This window comes from Oxyura jamaicensis, chromosome 1 (genome assembly GCF_011077185.1).
Source record: "Oxyura jamaicensis isolate SHBP4307 breed ruddy duck chromosome 1, BPBGC_Ojam_1.0, whole genome shotgun sequence".
Lineage (NCBI taxonomy): Eukaryota > Metazoa > Chordata > Aves > Anseriformes > Anatidae > Oxyura > Oxyura jamaicensis.
Genome location: NC_048893.1, coordinates 140,136,274 through 140,153,598, shown reverse-complemented (window position 1 = coordinate 140,153,598; position 17,325 = coordinate 140,136,274). Strand labels below are relative to the sequence as shown.

At 38.7% G+C, this 17,325-nt stretch overlaps 1 protein-coding gene across 1 annotated transcript in view; it reads right to left on the bottom strand.

Moving 5' to 3' along the window:
- LOC118161521 (pinopsin-like) overlaps positions 1 to 17,325 on the bottom strand; it is an 82,712-nt gene that overhangs the window by 24,996 nt on the left and 40,391 nt on the right. The window contains exon 3 of the mRNA XM_035316982.1: positions 1,569 to 1,802. Coding sequence (XP_035172873.1) covers positions 1,569 to 1,802 — 234 coding nt within the window. The remainder of the gene's footprint in view (positions 1 to 1,568; positions 1,803 to 17,325) is intronic.

Sequence of the window (17,325 nt, the reverse complement as noted above, 5' to 3'; positions counted from 1 at the left end):
CCCTTTGCATTTTTTGTTAAATGATGTCAACTGCAGAACAGCAGGTAGTGGGAAACAGAATTATTGACAAAGTTCAAAAAGAGAAGTCTAATACATATGACAGGAGACTAAGAAGAGATATTTAAGAAACTGTTTGCAGTTCCCTGCCAGGGTGTTCCTGAATTGTTAAAAAGTCTTTTCAGCTCCTGCTGCTAAGAAACTGCCTGCCTTGCCTCAAAATGGTGCAAATGGAATTCTCCCCCTGTAGACAGATCATCCCGCATTGTTCTTCCATTATAAGAAATGATAAATTGGATCAAATGTCAGCCTCATATTGAGAAACAATTTAAGTATTCACAATTTTCTCCTTTTTATCTGAAAGAAACAGCTACGGCAAGGAAAGAGTGATTTTGGGCAGCTTGCTACGTTCCTGTGATGTGCAAGCATCCTGGCTTTATTCTTGCTAATCAAGTTTTTCCCAACAGTGAAGCTTTCCTCTCTGCCTCAGCACACCCACAGCAGTGTGACTATCTTGTAAGCCTTTGATGCTGCAGAATACAGAGTTCTCAATAACTGCCTGGAGCACTTGGAGAATATAAAAACAGCCTTCTTTGTTGTGTTTATATCTGTGGCTGCCAGGTTGTCACCACCGGTAATTGTGCTTGTGATTCTGTTCTTGAGACATATGGAGGCACCCAAGGCTCTACACTTTGTTCACATGTTTTAAGATCCATATCTTTACCTCAGCTTCTGTAACACTGTTGTCTGGGATGTTCTCTATGTATGAATACAATGTCAAAATGTACTTGCCTTCTCTGTTATAGCTTGCTCTAGTGGCCATAGCATGGCCAGGTGATCTCATGGAAGTTAAGGACCTAATCAGTCTAAGTGCTCAGAGAACAAAGAAGCAAGACATATGCTGATGTTGAGAAGTTCCGTAATAACTGCAAAATGTAAGGGAAAGGATAAAAAGTTACAATTTTGTTTCAGCAATTAGCAATTTTCAAATATTTTCAATGTCAGCTTAAACTAGATTTTGCAAATGAGGTCCTAGCATTGGGGAAGGCAAACATTTTTTTTTTTCTTCTGATTTCAGGGAAGTTTCATGTCTTGTCTGGGATTTTTCCCTCAGTCTCCAGGAGCATATTATTCCTTGTTTAAGAACTTTAGGCTAGATGAAGAATAATCTCAGACAGTGGCAAAATTAGAATATATTTGGTTTTTATGTTCATCTTTTCCTTTTTCTAGGCTTCATAATAATATAACACTGGTGTTGATAAATACGAAGATTAGGCTCCAGCATACATCTTTTGTAAATAGATTCCAGTGCATTTGGCAACACTGCAGCATGCAAATTAACACACAGCAAGTCCTCAGAAGAACACGAGCAATTTCAGTAAGCAGATGTATATCTGTTCTTGCTATTTAGCAATAAAATATGTTGACATTTCCATCCCAGGACTCCAGTGATATTGTTCAGCTCTGAATGCCCTTTTCCCAAAGACATATCCACAGGACGGGTAGTCACAGAATTCAAGAATGCCTGACATAACCTGAAGAAAATTTAATTTAAAAATAACATATCTTACCTGCTTGTTCATAAGTATGTAGATAATGGGATTGCAAACAGTGCTGCTTTTTGCTAAGATGGAAGGTATGATGCTTGCAACTGGAGTCACCACACCTGGCTTACCAAATGTTGCAAGTAGTGCTATAACTCCATAGGGAATCCAGCACACGAGATAACAGATAACAGTAGTGATCACCATGAACAGTACATGGTATTCTCTTTTGCGGGCAGTGTTCTTGTGGATTTTTCCAACCTAGTGAAAGATGAAAAAAAAAAAAAAAGAAAAAGATAGGATATAAGAATCTGAGCAGGTTTTTTATTGTTTTAATAACCCTGGGACTCTTGATCTTAGATCATCAATGACAATCAATATTGTAATTCCAGAAAGAAATCAACATCAAACCCAAAAGTGAGAGAATGCAATGAGAAGACCTTCATTCTTTCCATCAGACACTGAGGAAAGCCCCACAGATATCATGCTGCATGCCAGCATAACCCAGAATCAGAGTGAAGGTTGGAGCAAAAACAAAAGTTACCATCTAGTTTTTACTAGTTGGTAGGCCATCTCCAGTTGCTTTTTAGGTATGGTATTCTCTATAATTGCACAATATTTTCACTCAAGTTATTCCAGTACACAAGACTTGCTTGAGTTGGAGAAGCATTATGAAACACATGAGAACCAACAGAAGCATTTTCTGTTTGGGTTGTGGAAACAGCAGAGCAACGTTATGAGTGTGCTAATGTTCAGTACTTCTGCCCTTGGCTGTTGTCAAGGCTTGGGTAGACAAAGTCTTTTTTGGCCCACTGTAATGTTGGCAATGGTCACATCTTGCTGGCAATAGCCCATCTTGCTGTCATGAATATACCAATAGTTATAGTCTGGTTATATTTGGGCACATCCAGCCCTGCTGAGGAAGTATTGAAAGCCTCTCTGCACTTCAAAATGTATTCTTCATTGGTCTGTTCTGGACTAATGCATCATGCCCTTTTGGAGTCTAGAGCCCTAAGATGGAGGTTAAACACTAAAGTAATGTCTAGATGTTCTTTTTAACCATTGGTGTAAATACATTTCCCTGCAGACTACTACTGAACACTGTCTGGTCTTCCTAAACATCTTTGCATCCAGCAGAGAAAGACAAACTCTTCAAGGAGGCTAATTTTGGTTCCAGTCTCTCTCCAACAGCTCTAGATAGAGCCTCAGCAGACTGGTCTCCAAAGGTTATGGTTAATTCCATAACTTAGCCCCCGCATGTGTTTAGCAAACCCAGATGAGCCAGCGGGATTTCAGGAAGTATTCAAATGTTTAAAATAAATCAATCACGTCTTGTACTCAGCCAAATGTTATTTATATCCACTTTAAGGTCTCTTTGCCTCAAAGTGCAGTTCTTGAGAATAAACTGTACGCAAGGGAACTAAGTGCAGGTAAAACTACAAACTACAAAATAAGCAAAAAAGCTTAAAAAACCTTGAAATGTAATTCAACCAAATTTTATCTAAAAAAAAAAAAAAAAAAAAAAAAAAAAGGAAGCAAGGGAAGGGAAGGGAAGGGAAAGGAAAGGGGAAAGGAAAACGGAAAAAGAGGAAGCCACTAATTACCTGAGTATAATGTCATCTCTTATGGCCAGGTGTGCAACTTTCACATGTTAATATAGTGTGAATACTTGAAGCTTTACCTATCTCTTTGTGGTGTGGGTATTTTTTCATAACATATTTGATTATGTATTAGACTGTGAGTTTAAACATATATAGTATCTGTGTAAGTATATATAGAAGACAAAGTAATATGGTAACACTTGTTTTTAGTTAACTATGATTCTAGTCTTCTGGAGTGATTGGTTCTACCTGGAATTTCAGTAGAAATTTTCATGTTGCAAGTAAAAAAAACAAACACAGACTTAGTCTACCAAAAATTATCAAGCTTTCTTTTTTTTTTTTTTTTTTCTGTGTAGTCTCCAATGTATTAAAAAAATCAATTGCAAAATAAAATTTGTCAGTTCTGAAAACACTGGGGACTATTTTTTTTTTTTCAAGAACAGAACTTGTACCTCATAATTACTTTAGCTTGACAAGAGGATTAATAATAGGTAATGGTCCAATCCTGTACTACTTACTTGAGCTAAATTTCTCGTGACTAATAGGAATTTTGTCTGAAGAATTCAGGATCTCTTGTTGGCTATGTTGCAAGCTTACTATTAACCCAGGAATGCAAAGTCCTAGCTCAATAAATATCTTCAATAAAGGCAATACCACCAGTCAGCACATTTTCCATCTTTCTTTAGATAAGATCTCTGTCCTAAAGAGCTTGCAAGAGTTTACCCTGTGCACAGGTGAAATACAGATGGGAAATAAGGGAAGGAAAGATGTGTAAATGTGAAATGATCGTGCAAGAATTTTGTTATACATCATTCTATTTTTATATCTTTAACTCATTTATTTAAAAAGGGAAGCCTATATCATCACTGTGTCTGTTTTAATAAGTCTGTCTGTTGGTTCCAATATCTTTTATACAAATTTGAGTGATGTTCTGAAACTTAGGAGGTTGACTTATTGTTTTTGATACTGAATTCTTCAAATGTCACTAGAGAAGAAGGATCCTCGCTAATGTCCTCATCAAGAAGAAAAATGTAATGTGAGATGAACTCAAGTTAGACACCAGAGAATCTACTCTAATTCATGTTTAATTTTAGCACTGCCAAACAAAAAAACTTGTTTGTTTTCTTCTAATTTTCCTTTTCTGGTCATTAAAATTGAGAAATCTCTGATCACAGCTGTTCCTGAAACAGGACGTTCATGTGTCCCCAGGGTCTATCAAAGATGACCTTCCCCTGCAGTCTTCTATAATTGAGTTTAAAAACTCATTTGTCATGAGACAAACCCATTGGAAAACAAATTTAGTTAGCTGTCATGCTCATGGAATCTTTCACTTCCATGTTTACACCAAGGTATGTAATCATTCTGATTTTCATGTACCTCATATTATAATTCTATAATATGATTAACTTACAGTCCAGGTCCTGGGATGAGCAAGTTAGAATTTCAGATTTTTTTTGAAAGTATAGTTATTTTCAAAAGTATATTTCCATTCTCACTGTTGCAGAGAAAAAATTGAAAGTATGGAACTGCAGATAGCAACAAAAAACAAGCAAACAACAACAACAAAAACAGTGAGGAAGGAACATAATATATCCTTCCATAATGGCTCTTGATCCCAAATGACCTGGGTGTCCCAGCTTTCCAGAAAGACAAGTATGGTAAGATCACATCCCTTGTGATGAATCCCAAATGTATTTGATGGTTCTCTCAGTATTTTTTTGATGCCCAGAGCTGCTGTAGCTGTCAACTGTATTTTATATTTCATTTAGGTAACTCATTTGCTTCCCAAGTGTCAGTAATCTTAGTTTTTCATGGTGTTCTGGGCATGAGCCTCCTACTAACTGTTTCATTCTATATTGCCTTGGTCTCATGTTTACACACGAGACTCAAAAGTTCAGTGCTCTTTCTCTAGTACCAAGGCATCTGTCTCTTCTTTCTCTTCTTCTTGTATCTCTTTAAGATATTTTCTTATGTCTCTTTAAGTTACTTCAGCCCAAACATGGCTGTTTTGATGGTGTAAGGGCAAGCAGCAGAGTCTCAAGGTGTTTATGTGTATTTGGTTTATGTGGAAATGTTTTGGTGGTGGTCAGATGGCTGCATGAGTGGTCTCTGTAAGATGAGAAAAGGGGCTGCCCCCCCATCAGACACAGTTACAGCTGGCTCCAAAAAGAATCTGACACTGGACAAATCTAACCTCATCATTAATGTTCTACAATAACATATTTTAAAAGGGGTAAAAACCATTTTGCAGCAGCTGTGGGAGAGAGGATTGAGAAAACTTGAGAGAAACAACTCCACAGCCACTAAGGTCAGTGCAGCAGGAGGGCAGGAGGTGCTCCAGGCATGCAGCAGAATTTCCCCTGCAGCCTGTGTACAGTACAGACACATGATGGAGCAGTTCTTGAAGAACCATAACCCATGGGAAGGACCTATGTTGGAGCAGTCTGTGAAGGACAGCATCCTGTGGAAGGGACCCATGGGAAGGGGAATAAAGTGAGAATGAAGGAATGGCAGAGATTAAATATTATGTACTGAACACAGCCCCAATTTCCCACTCCCCTGCACCTCTCAGGGAGAGGAGGTAGAAGAATCATGAGTGAAGTTGAGTCTGGGAATAAGGAAAGAAGGAAAGTGTTTTTAATTTTGTTTTTATTTATCACTCTCCTACTCTGTAATTAATTGGCTATATATTAAATTCATCTTCTCCAAGCTGGATCTGTTTTGCTTGTCATGGTAATTGGTGAGTGATGTCCCTATCGTTATCTTGACCCACAAGGTTTTTCATCTTATCTCTGTCCCTGTTCTGCTGAGGAAAGAGAGTGAACAAGTGGATGGGTAAGTACCTGGTGATCAGCCAAGGTCAACCTACCACATTGTGATATCACCCTGGTACATTCTGAAATATGTTAATAACACACAAGACGTAAGAGGATTTCAGCAAATTTTAGACTACTATGTAGAACTGGCCCTAGTTTTTTTTTTTTTCAAAAGCATATACTATATTTATCTATACACTTTTGGTTTCATTGTCTTTGCAGCTTTGCAGGCTACCTTTAAAAGGTGTTACCTTTAAAAGTTCTGTTTATAGGAGCTGGAAGACCTCAAGCAAAATACAGCTACAGAAAAATTACACTTTTGCAGATGAAAAAGCAGCAGGCAATTTAAAATTAAAATGATTCTATTTCTTATTTTGAAAGCATTGGACAATTTAACACGTTTGTTACATTGTATTTTCAATAGTGAAATGGAAATGCCTCCCAGAAATGCTTAGTGTCTGTACAGACAGATGATAGAACATTGGAGGATGATAATCAAAAAATAGATTAAAATAATGTGCTAGAATATGTAAAGTCCAATGTAAATGTGAACATATAGGGTATACACCCTATAAATAAATAAATAATAAAACTTTGAAATACATAGAAGATCTAAAATACATCTTAAAATGTATTTTAAGAAATACTGACCCTTTGGTCTCGAAAGGTATTTACTTGGGTTATCTGGAAAACACTTGCATTAGTTGTAAATGCATGTCTTTTGTCTGGGACAAAGATATTTCCTGCAAATCTGAGAGACCTGTTCTGATGTAGGGAGGCATTACATTTAAGGAAAATAAGTTGCTTTTTTTTGTTGTGGTTGTTTTGTTTTCTAGGGGAAGTTCTTTTTTAATGATAAAATGATGTTTCTCCTCTAGTTTCATTCTAAGAAGTAGCAGAAGTGTTTTGTTTTGTGGTTTGTTTGTTTGTTTGTTTGTTTTCAGAAATCAGCCTCAGGTAGCAACAGTCAAGCTTGTCTAATCTCAGGCACTAAGCATAAGACTGTCACAATTAGCTCTCATCTTGTTTTGCCCTGTAGTAAAACTGAATCTCACATATATATCCAATGCTCTCTTTCACCCTCTTTTTCCACTCAATCTGACATGCAAGACACCATGGTTAGATGACTATGGCAGTCTGCAGTACAGATATATTAGATGTGATAGGTCACAGAGCACGGGAGAAGCCACGGGGATATTCAGTGAGGAGGAAGGCAACAGCAGAAATGTGTTCAAAGGGGACCTGAGTGACACATTACTTAGTTGACCTCAAAAGCTGAATCCCCTCCTTTCCCAGCTGACAAGATATAGCAGATATATTGCTCACCAAGTGATGGGCTGAAGTACTATTTCATGGTCTGGAAAAGAAGAAACTGGCAGGTCTGTGCAGAGCATGGAAAATTTCAATGGCACTTGTCAAAGTCTGGAGGGGTCGTGAACCGCTAAAAATGGAAGCTTTATAGTAGGAAATGGAAGGGGTTAGTAACAAGGGATGCTAACAGTTTTTGATGTAACTGTGGAGCATCCATTACATTGGGGGTTTAAGAAAAGAACTCCAAAGGTCTCTGTGGTGGGCACTCTGCCATGAACCTCAGAGAACAGCCTCAGATCAGTCCTAAGCAAATGTGTGGGCCTGTCATGGCAGGAACCTGGGGGAAAGCCACTACCTAGAGAAAGCTTGGCTGACATTACAGAAAAAAGACTGAGCCTGACTTTTTCCTTGCAGGCTAACCCACACCTTCCTGATGCATTGACACTGTTAATGTTACAGTACAATAGCATGGGAAGGAACAATATGGGCATGGGCAAGCCCTGTTCAGATCCATGTGGATTTAGTTGGCCATGAATTGTAGAGCCAAGGGAGTACTTTGTATGCTCAGAGGAGGCCATTGGCACCAGGAAAGACCTGAGCAATTGGTGTACACAGGGGCTGTGTTGCTGCATCTTAAAAGCAACTGCAAGGCCCCAAATGCTAGAGTGATAAGTACACGTCACCCCTGTAAGGCACTAACATGTACAACTGTGCATATTCCCATTATCTAGAAACAAACTAAGGTTTGTTTTGTTTTATTTCAGACACAAAATAAGGAAGTTAGGTTAAAGTTAGCTGTTACTAAGAGGAAACTTCAGTGATGGAGATCAAGCCTGATTGTTTTCATTAATTCTCCTGTGTTTTCTTTTTGCATTTACCCTAGTCTGTAGTCCTTACCTACTGCAGTAAAGTGCTTTCTGTAATAAAACCTTTCTCGTGTGTTGTAACAGATCACAGACATTTTCAGTTGTGAACATCTTGAAAGGTTATGAAGAATATATGATACACCATTCATCTAACTACAAGGTGGACAGACTGTATAGTAGGAACCCAGCATCCATAGTCATTTCAAGGAAGGAACATATTCTAAAAATCAAAGGGGGTTGTTTATTCATATTGTCCTTCAAGATCAATTTCTCTTTCTCCAACTATTTATTAAAGTAGAAGATAATAAAAATCATATACTCTGAATCAAGTAGTTGATGCTGTAATCATCCTTTAGCTAGCCCACTCCAAATATGTAATATGGAAATGTGTGCAAAGCCCTTTGTTTATTTATCATGGCTGATACATTTTTCCTGGAGCTGCATTTGTACATTTTACATGCAAATAACTGTGTTTTCTTTACTCCTCCAAAACTGCACTGTAAAGAGAAGGCTATTTATGAGCAGCAGTGTTTGTTGCCAGCCTTCTCATGTGTCAGTTATGAGTTCTTGTTTTGACATAATCAAATATTCAACAGTACTACCAAAACCAGAGACAAATTAAATATTCATAATCATCTGAGGGAAGTCTGCCAATCTTTGAACATTTAGCCTACTACAGTTTCTTGAAATGAACAGAAGGGAATTAGACTTTTTAATGCAAGAGATGTAGTAGAGGAAAAAGCTGGAAAAAGACCATTCTTCTCCTTTACAAACCAATCAAGTAAGACAGTCTTCTCTGTTTCTAACAAGGAAACTAAAAATTCTCTTTGTATATTGGTATGAGTAACTCTCCACACACTCCAGAAATGTCTCAAACTAAGCAGTGACTCAAATGTCAATGCTGATGAGCTTTCTCCTCTTCCATCTTCATGGATTATTTCCTCAAGCAAAAACAAGGAGAAGAAAAAAAATCAAAAGCTCCAAAAATATGTAGGAAAGAGAATCTCCAAGAAATTTTCTTCTCAGTGTGGGCTACTCTAGAACTTTGTGGTTTAATACTAAGACAGATTAAATACTTTGATTGTTATTTAAGAAAGACAATCATGAGAAAGCAGATCTCACTGGGTTAAAATTGATGCCTTCTTTATTTGCATTTCAGTGGCTAAGTCCAAAACAAGAGTGAGCACTGAAGAGATGCATAGTCTCTGTGGAAACAGGGACTAAACAGAAACATCTGCTTTGGGTCATCTTACTGTCCAAAGGGCCCTGACTCTACAAAGCATATGCACTCACATGTTCACTGGTGAAGTGAGATTTAAGCATGCATCTGATCACTTTGCTCAGTTGGGGCCACATAATGAGTTAATACAAACAATCACAGAGGAAGGAAGCCACAAAAATACACAGGGGACTTTGCAGTTAATTATTTTAATGTCACTGTCAAGACTAAAAACTGAAGTCCGTAGAAAGGATATTTTACCAGCTGAAGTCTGGCTTTATTGGGAAATTTTGTTATTGAAATATGAGTAGTCATCTTAATGCCTCAGGGTGAAGATATGTTTTAAATACAGAACATAGGGCTTCGTACACTGCCCTTGAAGCATAAAAGCTATTGCTGCTAATATCAGTGAAGTTCTGTTTTAGACTTAAGAACCACTATAATCCTCTTAGTTGCAGGAATTATTTCACTGTGCTAGCTAACGGGCTTTTAACAGCAATTTGACTTACATGGTGAACACATTCGCATACACACAAACAAGCAGCCCATGGTGTCACTTTTATCATATATGACTCATATTTCATCCTGACCTTTCCTCACAGTAAATTTTCTAGCATCAATGTACATGAGAAAATTAAAGATGCATTACTGTCCTGGTTTCAGTTAGGACGGTTATTTTTCCTCCTAGTAGCTGGTAGGGTGCTATGTTTTGGATTGGGATGAGAAGAGTGCTGATAACATGCTGATGTTTTAATTGCTGCAGAGCACTGCTTATACTAAGCCAAGGACTTTTCAGCTTCTCACTCTGTCCTGCCAACGGGCAGGCTGGGGGTGCAGCAAGAGCTGGGAGGGGACAGACCCAGGACAGCTGACCCAAACTGGCCAAAGGAGTATTCCATACCATCTGACGTCATGCTAAACAATATATAGGGGTGGCTAGCCGGGGTGGGGGGGCCGGCTGCTCGGGGTTGGGCTGGGCATCGGTCAGCGGGTGGTGAGCAATTGCATTGTGCATCACTTGTTTGTACATATTATTATTATTATCATTATTATTTTCTATCTTAATAAACTGTCTTTATCTCAACTCACAGGCTTCACTTTCCCGTTTCTCTCCCCCATCCCAGAGAGGGAGGGGGGAGGGTGAGCGAACGGCTGTGTGGTGTTTAGCTGTCAGCCGGGTTAAACCACAACAATTACACATGGCTATCATTTTGTTTCTGTAACAGTCTTGTTTTAGAAAAAGAAGGATGTTAAATACTTATATATTCCCCAAGTGGGGCATATCTGTTTTCCCTCTAGAGCCTTACCCAGTAAGGATGATGGCTACAAAAGCATGAGCTTGGGCTTCCCATGCACTGAGTTGGCAGGACTGAAGCCAATTCGAGTTCAAAAGCTGAGAACACTCTGAACTCAGCTGTGACTGTCAAGCTCAGCCTCCCAGTCAGCCAGCCCGTGCCCTGGGCTCCACAACAGGCAGATGGAGATGCATGAGATTTGGAGCTGTCTTATGTTCAACCAGCCTGGAACATGGGCAAAGTGTGTCTACCTGTGCAGCAGCCTGGCCAGATGGAGCTGAGCAAAACTGCCTTTTTCATCTGGGGCTGTTCCTTGTAAAGGAAGTACAGGGCCAGGAGATGTTTTATGCCTCCAGCATGCTTTTAGGATCCCACACCAAACAATTCAGCCCTAAGAAGACTCTGGCTCATGCACAGTGCTTGATTCATTGAGTGGTCTGAAGGCATCACAGCAACAAGTAAAGCAATACTGAGCCTCTCTGCTATATAAAGAAAGAAAATATATAATCCTTCTGAGGTGAAATAAAGCTGAAGTGCCACCAGCCCTGGCTGCTCATTTAAGCAGATACATATTTTTTTTGGTGATATACACTTCTAAAAAATGTTATTTGTATCTATGTCCTCCAATAACAGGGCCAAGTGCCACTGCACAGAGCTGCTATCTGATATTTGCAGTGTCACCTCCACAGCACTTATCTGCCTGAAACAAATCAAAGATGTATGGAAAATAAGATATGTGGAAAATTAAAACTGAAAGGGCAGTGAGTTGTGTTTGCTATCTGGAGACATAGTTAGTTGAAAACAAATGGTTTTGTTCAAAGTTCTTTTAAATATAATTAATAATCTATAAAAAATGATCAAAATAATCTGTTTGCTATAAAATATTAAGGTTATTGGGTCTTTGTGTGTCTAACATGCCTTACCCTATTTATACAAAGTCCCTAGGCAGGGATAGCAAGCCATTCCCTTGAAGCGATCAAGTCTAATTTGTACAAACTGATAGCAATCACAAAGCATATTACTTTCTTGCATTTGATTGCTTGTCTAAGCCCAGTTCTAGTGAGCATATTTTAACTGGCCTTGACTCACACTGACCTATCAGTGGGCTCAATGAGAACATATTGGCCTGAATTAGCCTAAAACCAGATTATATCCTATGGATGATGAAGGCTTAAAGGAACTTCGAAGCTTTAGAGGCAGGATATGTTACTCTGCTTCCAGCATTCCCTACAGATGGGATGAGTCCTCCTTGCTCAAGGAAGACACCTATTTTGACCTGACAAAATGTCAAGTCAAAGTTGATTCTGGTCCAGGGAGTTGTGAAAGGTGCAATGTGCCCCATCTGTATGGGTCAGCATTAAAAGTTTAGAGCCCTGGAAGAACTGAATGTCACAGGGCCCTCTCTGATAGCAAATACCAGTTGTTGTTTTTTCTGGTCTTTTCATTTAAAGTACCTTAAAGTCAATCCCAAGCCATAGAGATTTTTGCAGTTATCTGGATATATTTAAGCGATGTGTCGATGTAGTGCTTTGGGTTTAATGGTGGACTTGTTAGTGTTAAGCAATGGTTAGACTTGGTGATCTTAAAGGTCTTTTCTAATGTAAATGATTCTGTGATTCTACCTGTACCTGTCTGAAGGAGAAAAGGTGGTTTTGGTACATATGTAGATGACCAAAAGCCAGAATACACCCTGAAGTGACACTTAGCACCAAGACTGCCACAATTGGGCACCTGGTAGAAAGAACTACAAGGCTTGAGCAAATCCATGGAGGTTGCCAAGACCACTTTCAGAAAATCAGGGCAGTAATTCAGTTGAAGATGCCTGTTTTTGAAAAGTTTGCCAACAAATTATACCTGTAAGAGATTTACTTTTCCAATAACCAACTTCTATGTGTTTTTAATAACTTCTGCAATGGCTTTGATGGATCTAACAGCCCAGCTGAAATTAAAGGAAAGGAAAAATGAAAACATAATTCTGTCTGCAGAATGTTTATCTTTAAAATCACAAATATAGTTGAACTCTTCAAAAACAGATGAACTGACAGGTGGAAAATTTCTTTCCATGTTTCAAAATTACTACATGATGCTAAGCAATAAAGTGTTACTATCTACATAGGAAATGGAGTGCATATTGTTCTGCATCTAAAGGAAAAGTGTTTTCAATCATAGCTGACCCAAAATAATGCTTTGAAAGACTAGAACACTGATATAACTAAAGCAGGAAATAACAGGCTATGTTTTATATTTTGCAAGAATAATAAATGTAAGAGTCAGAGCAAATGTTAACCGAGATCAGAAAACTTATTTAGTTGGAATCAGAACACTTTGAAAACTTCTCCACACCCTTCAGGTATGTTTGCAATTTGGTTTATGACCCATCCCTTCTCACTGAAAAAGTCAGTGTATGTATAACTGCATATATATATTTGTAAATATATATATATAAATGTGTACATATTATAAACTATATATAGAATCTGCATGTTTATATACATTGTATGCTATATATACAGATACACTATACATTATATACTACATAAGGTGCACACACAAACACACATATGCCCATAATTGTGTGAAAAATCTTACACAGGAGTCTTCCAAGATTAAAGAAGAAAGATATGACGCAAGTATGACTCAATGTGTTGCTCACCTCTTGACTGGGATTAACAACAGCCTTTTCTACCCTAAATAACAATATTTTCTCTGAAACTGGGGTGTAAATAAAAAGAAAAGGGGTTGAGATATTATTTTCCCACAAAATGGAGCTCAGGAATTCCTCCAGATCCAATTTTGCTTGCATATATAAAGTTCTCACTCGCATTTAACACCACTTTACACCAAGACTATCACATGTGGGGGAGAACGTCAACTTTCCATTCCTTTGTATCAGTAACTGATATCAGTAGTGAAATTAGACACTAAAATTACTCAAACATCAGCAGTCTTTCACCATCTAATCGAAAGTACCTCTGTTCCCGGGGAAAGGTCAAGTTTTCCAGTATTTTCTGAGGGACCACTTCCCAATCCCCCCCCCCCAAATTTCTACTGATGTATAAAATAAAGCAAGGCGGCATTAAAGATGTGTGGGTATGCTTTTGATATGTATCTATTTTTATTTAAATAAGCCTAATATGTGTTCTTGGACCTCGCTGTCAGATTCTGTGGACTTTGCACAGAATATAAATCCAAAGTAGCTTCAAAGTTCTCTCACTGGCATCTTTAAAAATATAACAATTACACTGAAACTGTAATCTGGCCTCTGGCATTCTCCTCCATGCTCATATATACATGACAGAACCTTTTCCTCATATTATTATGCATTTGGCATGGTCATATTCAGTAAAACACAGAGAAAAACAATAAAACCAACAGCAACAAAACAACACTGCAAAGTCTGAAAGTCCTCAATCCATCTCAGTAGCAGGAGTCCCTAAATTCTCCTGCATTTTATTATCACCCTACAGCACATAATCCTCTTTTTCAGCACAGAAAGACAGGTAGGAGGGAGAAATTCAAGTAAACTGTTAAACTAAATTAACTAAATTTAGTCAGTAAGATTGAAGTTCAGGTGTACAAATAAATATATATATATTTTTTTTTTCCTCAGGAAACTGTGTACTCAGAATTGTGTTGTGCCTGGAGGTAGGTCTCTCTAGCCCTCACTGATATGCTAGAGCAGGTAAGCAAGGGGAAAGTGGCTTAGTGAGTTATACCCAGTCTGTGTGTATATAAGCATCCTTACCTTAGCTCACAGAAAATGAAGATAAATTCATTTTCTGCAGCTTGTGTTTTACAGACAGTCCTCTATAAATTGGGTATCAGTTTAAGACTTCCCATTATGAAACATCTACTTAAACTGTGGTAAAGTTTCTTATTTGTTTTAGATTACTAAAAAGAGAAGGCAAGCAGAACCAAACTATTACAATTTCATGAGTTCAATACATTATCCTGTAAGGCAGTCTTTGACTGTACAGAAATTTCTGCTTGTGGAAGGCTGTGATTAAACACAAAATAATCCAGGACTAAACAAGACTAAAGCCCTTGCATAAATACTCTTTAATCCTCTCCCCCAGTCCCCTACCATTAGATGGGTGAGGAGGGCAGAATACCTTCAGACATGGTGCATATGCAAATACAAAATGATTCCTACAGCCTTCCAGGCATCACTGAGATGCAAATACACATGCAGCAGGGACAGGAGGCACTTGGTTTTGGGGAGAGTTTGGGTTACATGGTACGTTACAAATATTTTTGAGTGCCTGGTCAGCTTGCACAAGCTGATGATATATCCAGGTATGTCAGACTCATGCACAGAGATGGCCTCAAACCCACAAAGAGGTGAGAGCACTGGAATTTTTCAAGCCATATTTCCATTTGTTTTGTACCCCTGTGGATGTTGGGACTTAACTTCTGCTAACAAAACAGGATAGATCCTGACAAGAAAGAGATGGTGGGAACCCTTTATGTAGTTTTGGGCACACAGGTGTAGACAGGCCTGACATAGGACTTCCACCACCTGGAAGACTGTTTTTGTCTATCTGTCTGTCTCCATCTCCTCATTGTTACAGAAGCACACAAGACAGTCTGGAAACAGAAGCCTACAATTTAGATGATTCCAAGTTAGGTGAGTTAATGACATAAATGTCTTTTTTTTTTTTTTTTTCTTTCTTTTTTTAGAACAAAACTAATTTAATAAATATGATGAAGGTATACTAAATATGGAGAAGGGAGAAGTAGGTTTTAGCTCTTGAGTTTTTGAGTCTCCTTCTCTGGAAATATTCAAAGCCCAGCTGGATGTCATCCTGTGCAGCGTGCTTTAGGTGATCCTGTTTTCTTAGTCTGATGTTACAGGCGCTGTCTTTGTAACTCTGCCTTTCTTAATGGCATTTGTACTCTTGCAGGAGAACCATCACAACTTCAGTCTGGTGTCATCGACTCTGACTGTCCCTCTAATGCTACTTTGATGATCACTCTATGAAGTAGCATTTTTCTGCATATCAGGGACCATTAAAAGAGAAAGCAGCTCTATGAAACCTCTCAGTCTGGATAAACATACACTGCCAGAAACCCTCTCTAAGACCCGAAAATCCTGTCCACTTTGGGCAGCCAGCCATCACCCCACATGAAAGATCTAGAAGATGGTGTGTAGGAGTGATTATCAGCACTATAGATCTTCACGCAGGCAAGCTTCATTATTTGCAGAGATCCATAATCTTCAACAGAGGTTTCACATGATTTTGAAGCTGTGACACCCCCAGAGAGAAAAAAGAGACCCCCAGAAAAACACATGTGACTGATAGGACGGGTTCTGGAGGCATCAGATAGAGTAAGGCATCCAGAGGGCAGCAATATGACATGGAAAAAAAAAAAAAAAAAGGGGGGGGGGAGGGGGGGAAGTCTTGGAATGTTATGTCTATAAACAGTGACCAGAGTCTACCCATGCCCAGCTAACAGACAAGTGAGATTCAGCAGCTGTATGTCTTTACCATAGACTTGCGATACACAATAAGACATGGGCAAGAACAGATCACATACAGCACCTACCAAATTCCAAAATTATGTGAAACTGGCTTTTAAATACCTACCTTTCATTTTATGACACTTTCAGCTCTAGATAAAGTCAAATCTTGTATATTTTCTGATGTTAGACATAACATTTGAAATGAAAATGAAATAAATGTTTTCTAATGCAACAGAAATACTTAAATATGCATCACAAAGTATAATGAACATGTAATAAAATATTCTCTAGCTAACTGAAAACAAATGTCACATATGACAACCAGTTCTTTCCACAAAATTTTGGGTTATAGCTGTTGGATTATAGTATTCAGAAGTCAGGCATTCTTGAAGTTTATTTTGCTTTGTCAGATACATGTTAAAATAAATAGCAGCTGACGGAGGCAAAAGACTGTATTTCTCTACTTTTCTACTATTTCATTTTCCAGGGCAGCCAGCATGGCTTTACCAAGGGCATATAATGCCTGACCAATCTGGTAGTCTTCTATGATGGAGTGAGTACATTAGTTGACAAGGAAAGGCTGACCAATGTCATCTACCTGGACTTCTGTGTAAGGCCTTTGACATGATCACACATGACATCCTGATCTCCAAAATGGAGATACAGATTTGATGGGTTGACCATTCTGTGGATAAGGAATTGGCCTGAAAGCCACACCCAGAGAGTGGTGGTCAATGGCTCTATGTCTAGGTGGAGGCCGGTGATGAGTGGTGTCCCTCAGTGGTCTGTCCTAGGACCAGTACTGTTTAATATCTTTATCAGTAATATAGATAGTGGGATCAAGGACACCCTCAACAAGTTTGCAGATGACACCAAGCTGAGTGATGCAGTTGATACAACAGAAGGAAGGAGTACCATCCAAAGGGATGCTGTTCAAAGGACAAGCTTGAGAAATGGGTCCTCATAAACCTAATGAGGTTCAAGTCTAAATACAAGGTGCTGCACCTGGATCAGGCAATCCCTGACATGAGCACAGACTGGGAGAAGAACTCATTGAGAGCAGCCCTGCAGCAAAAGACTTGGGAGTTCTGGTGGATAAAAGGCTTGACATGAGCCAGAAGTGTGCTCTTGAAGCTCAGAAGGCCAGTTGCATCCTGGGCTGCATCAACAGAGGGGTGGCCAACAGATTGAGGTAGATGATTGTCCCCCTCT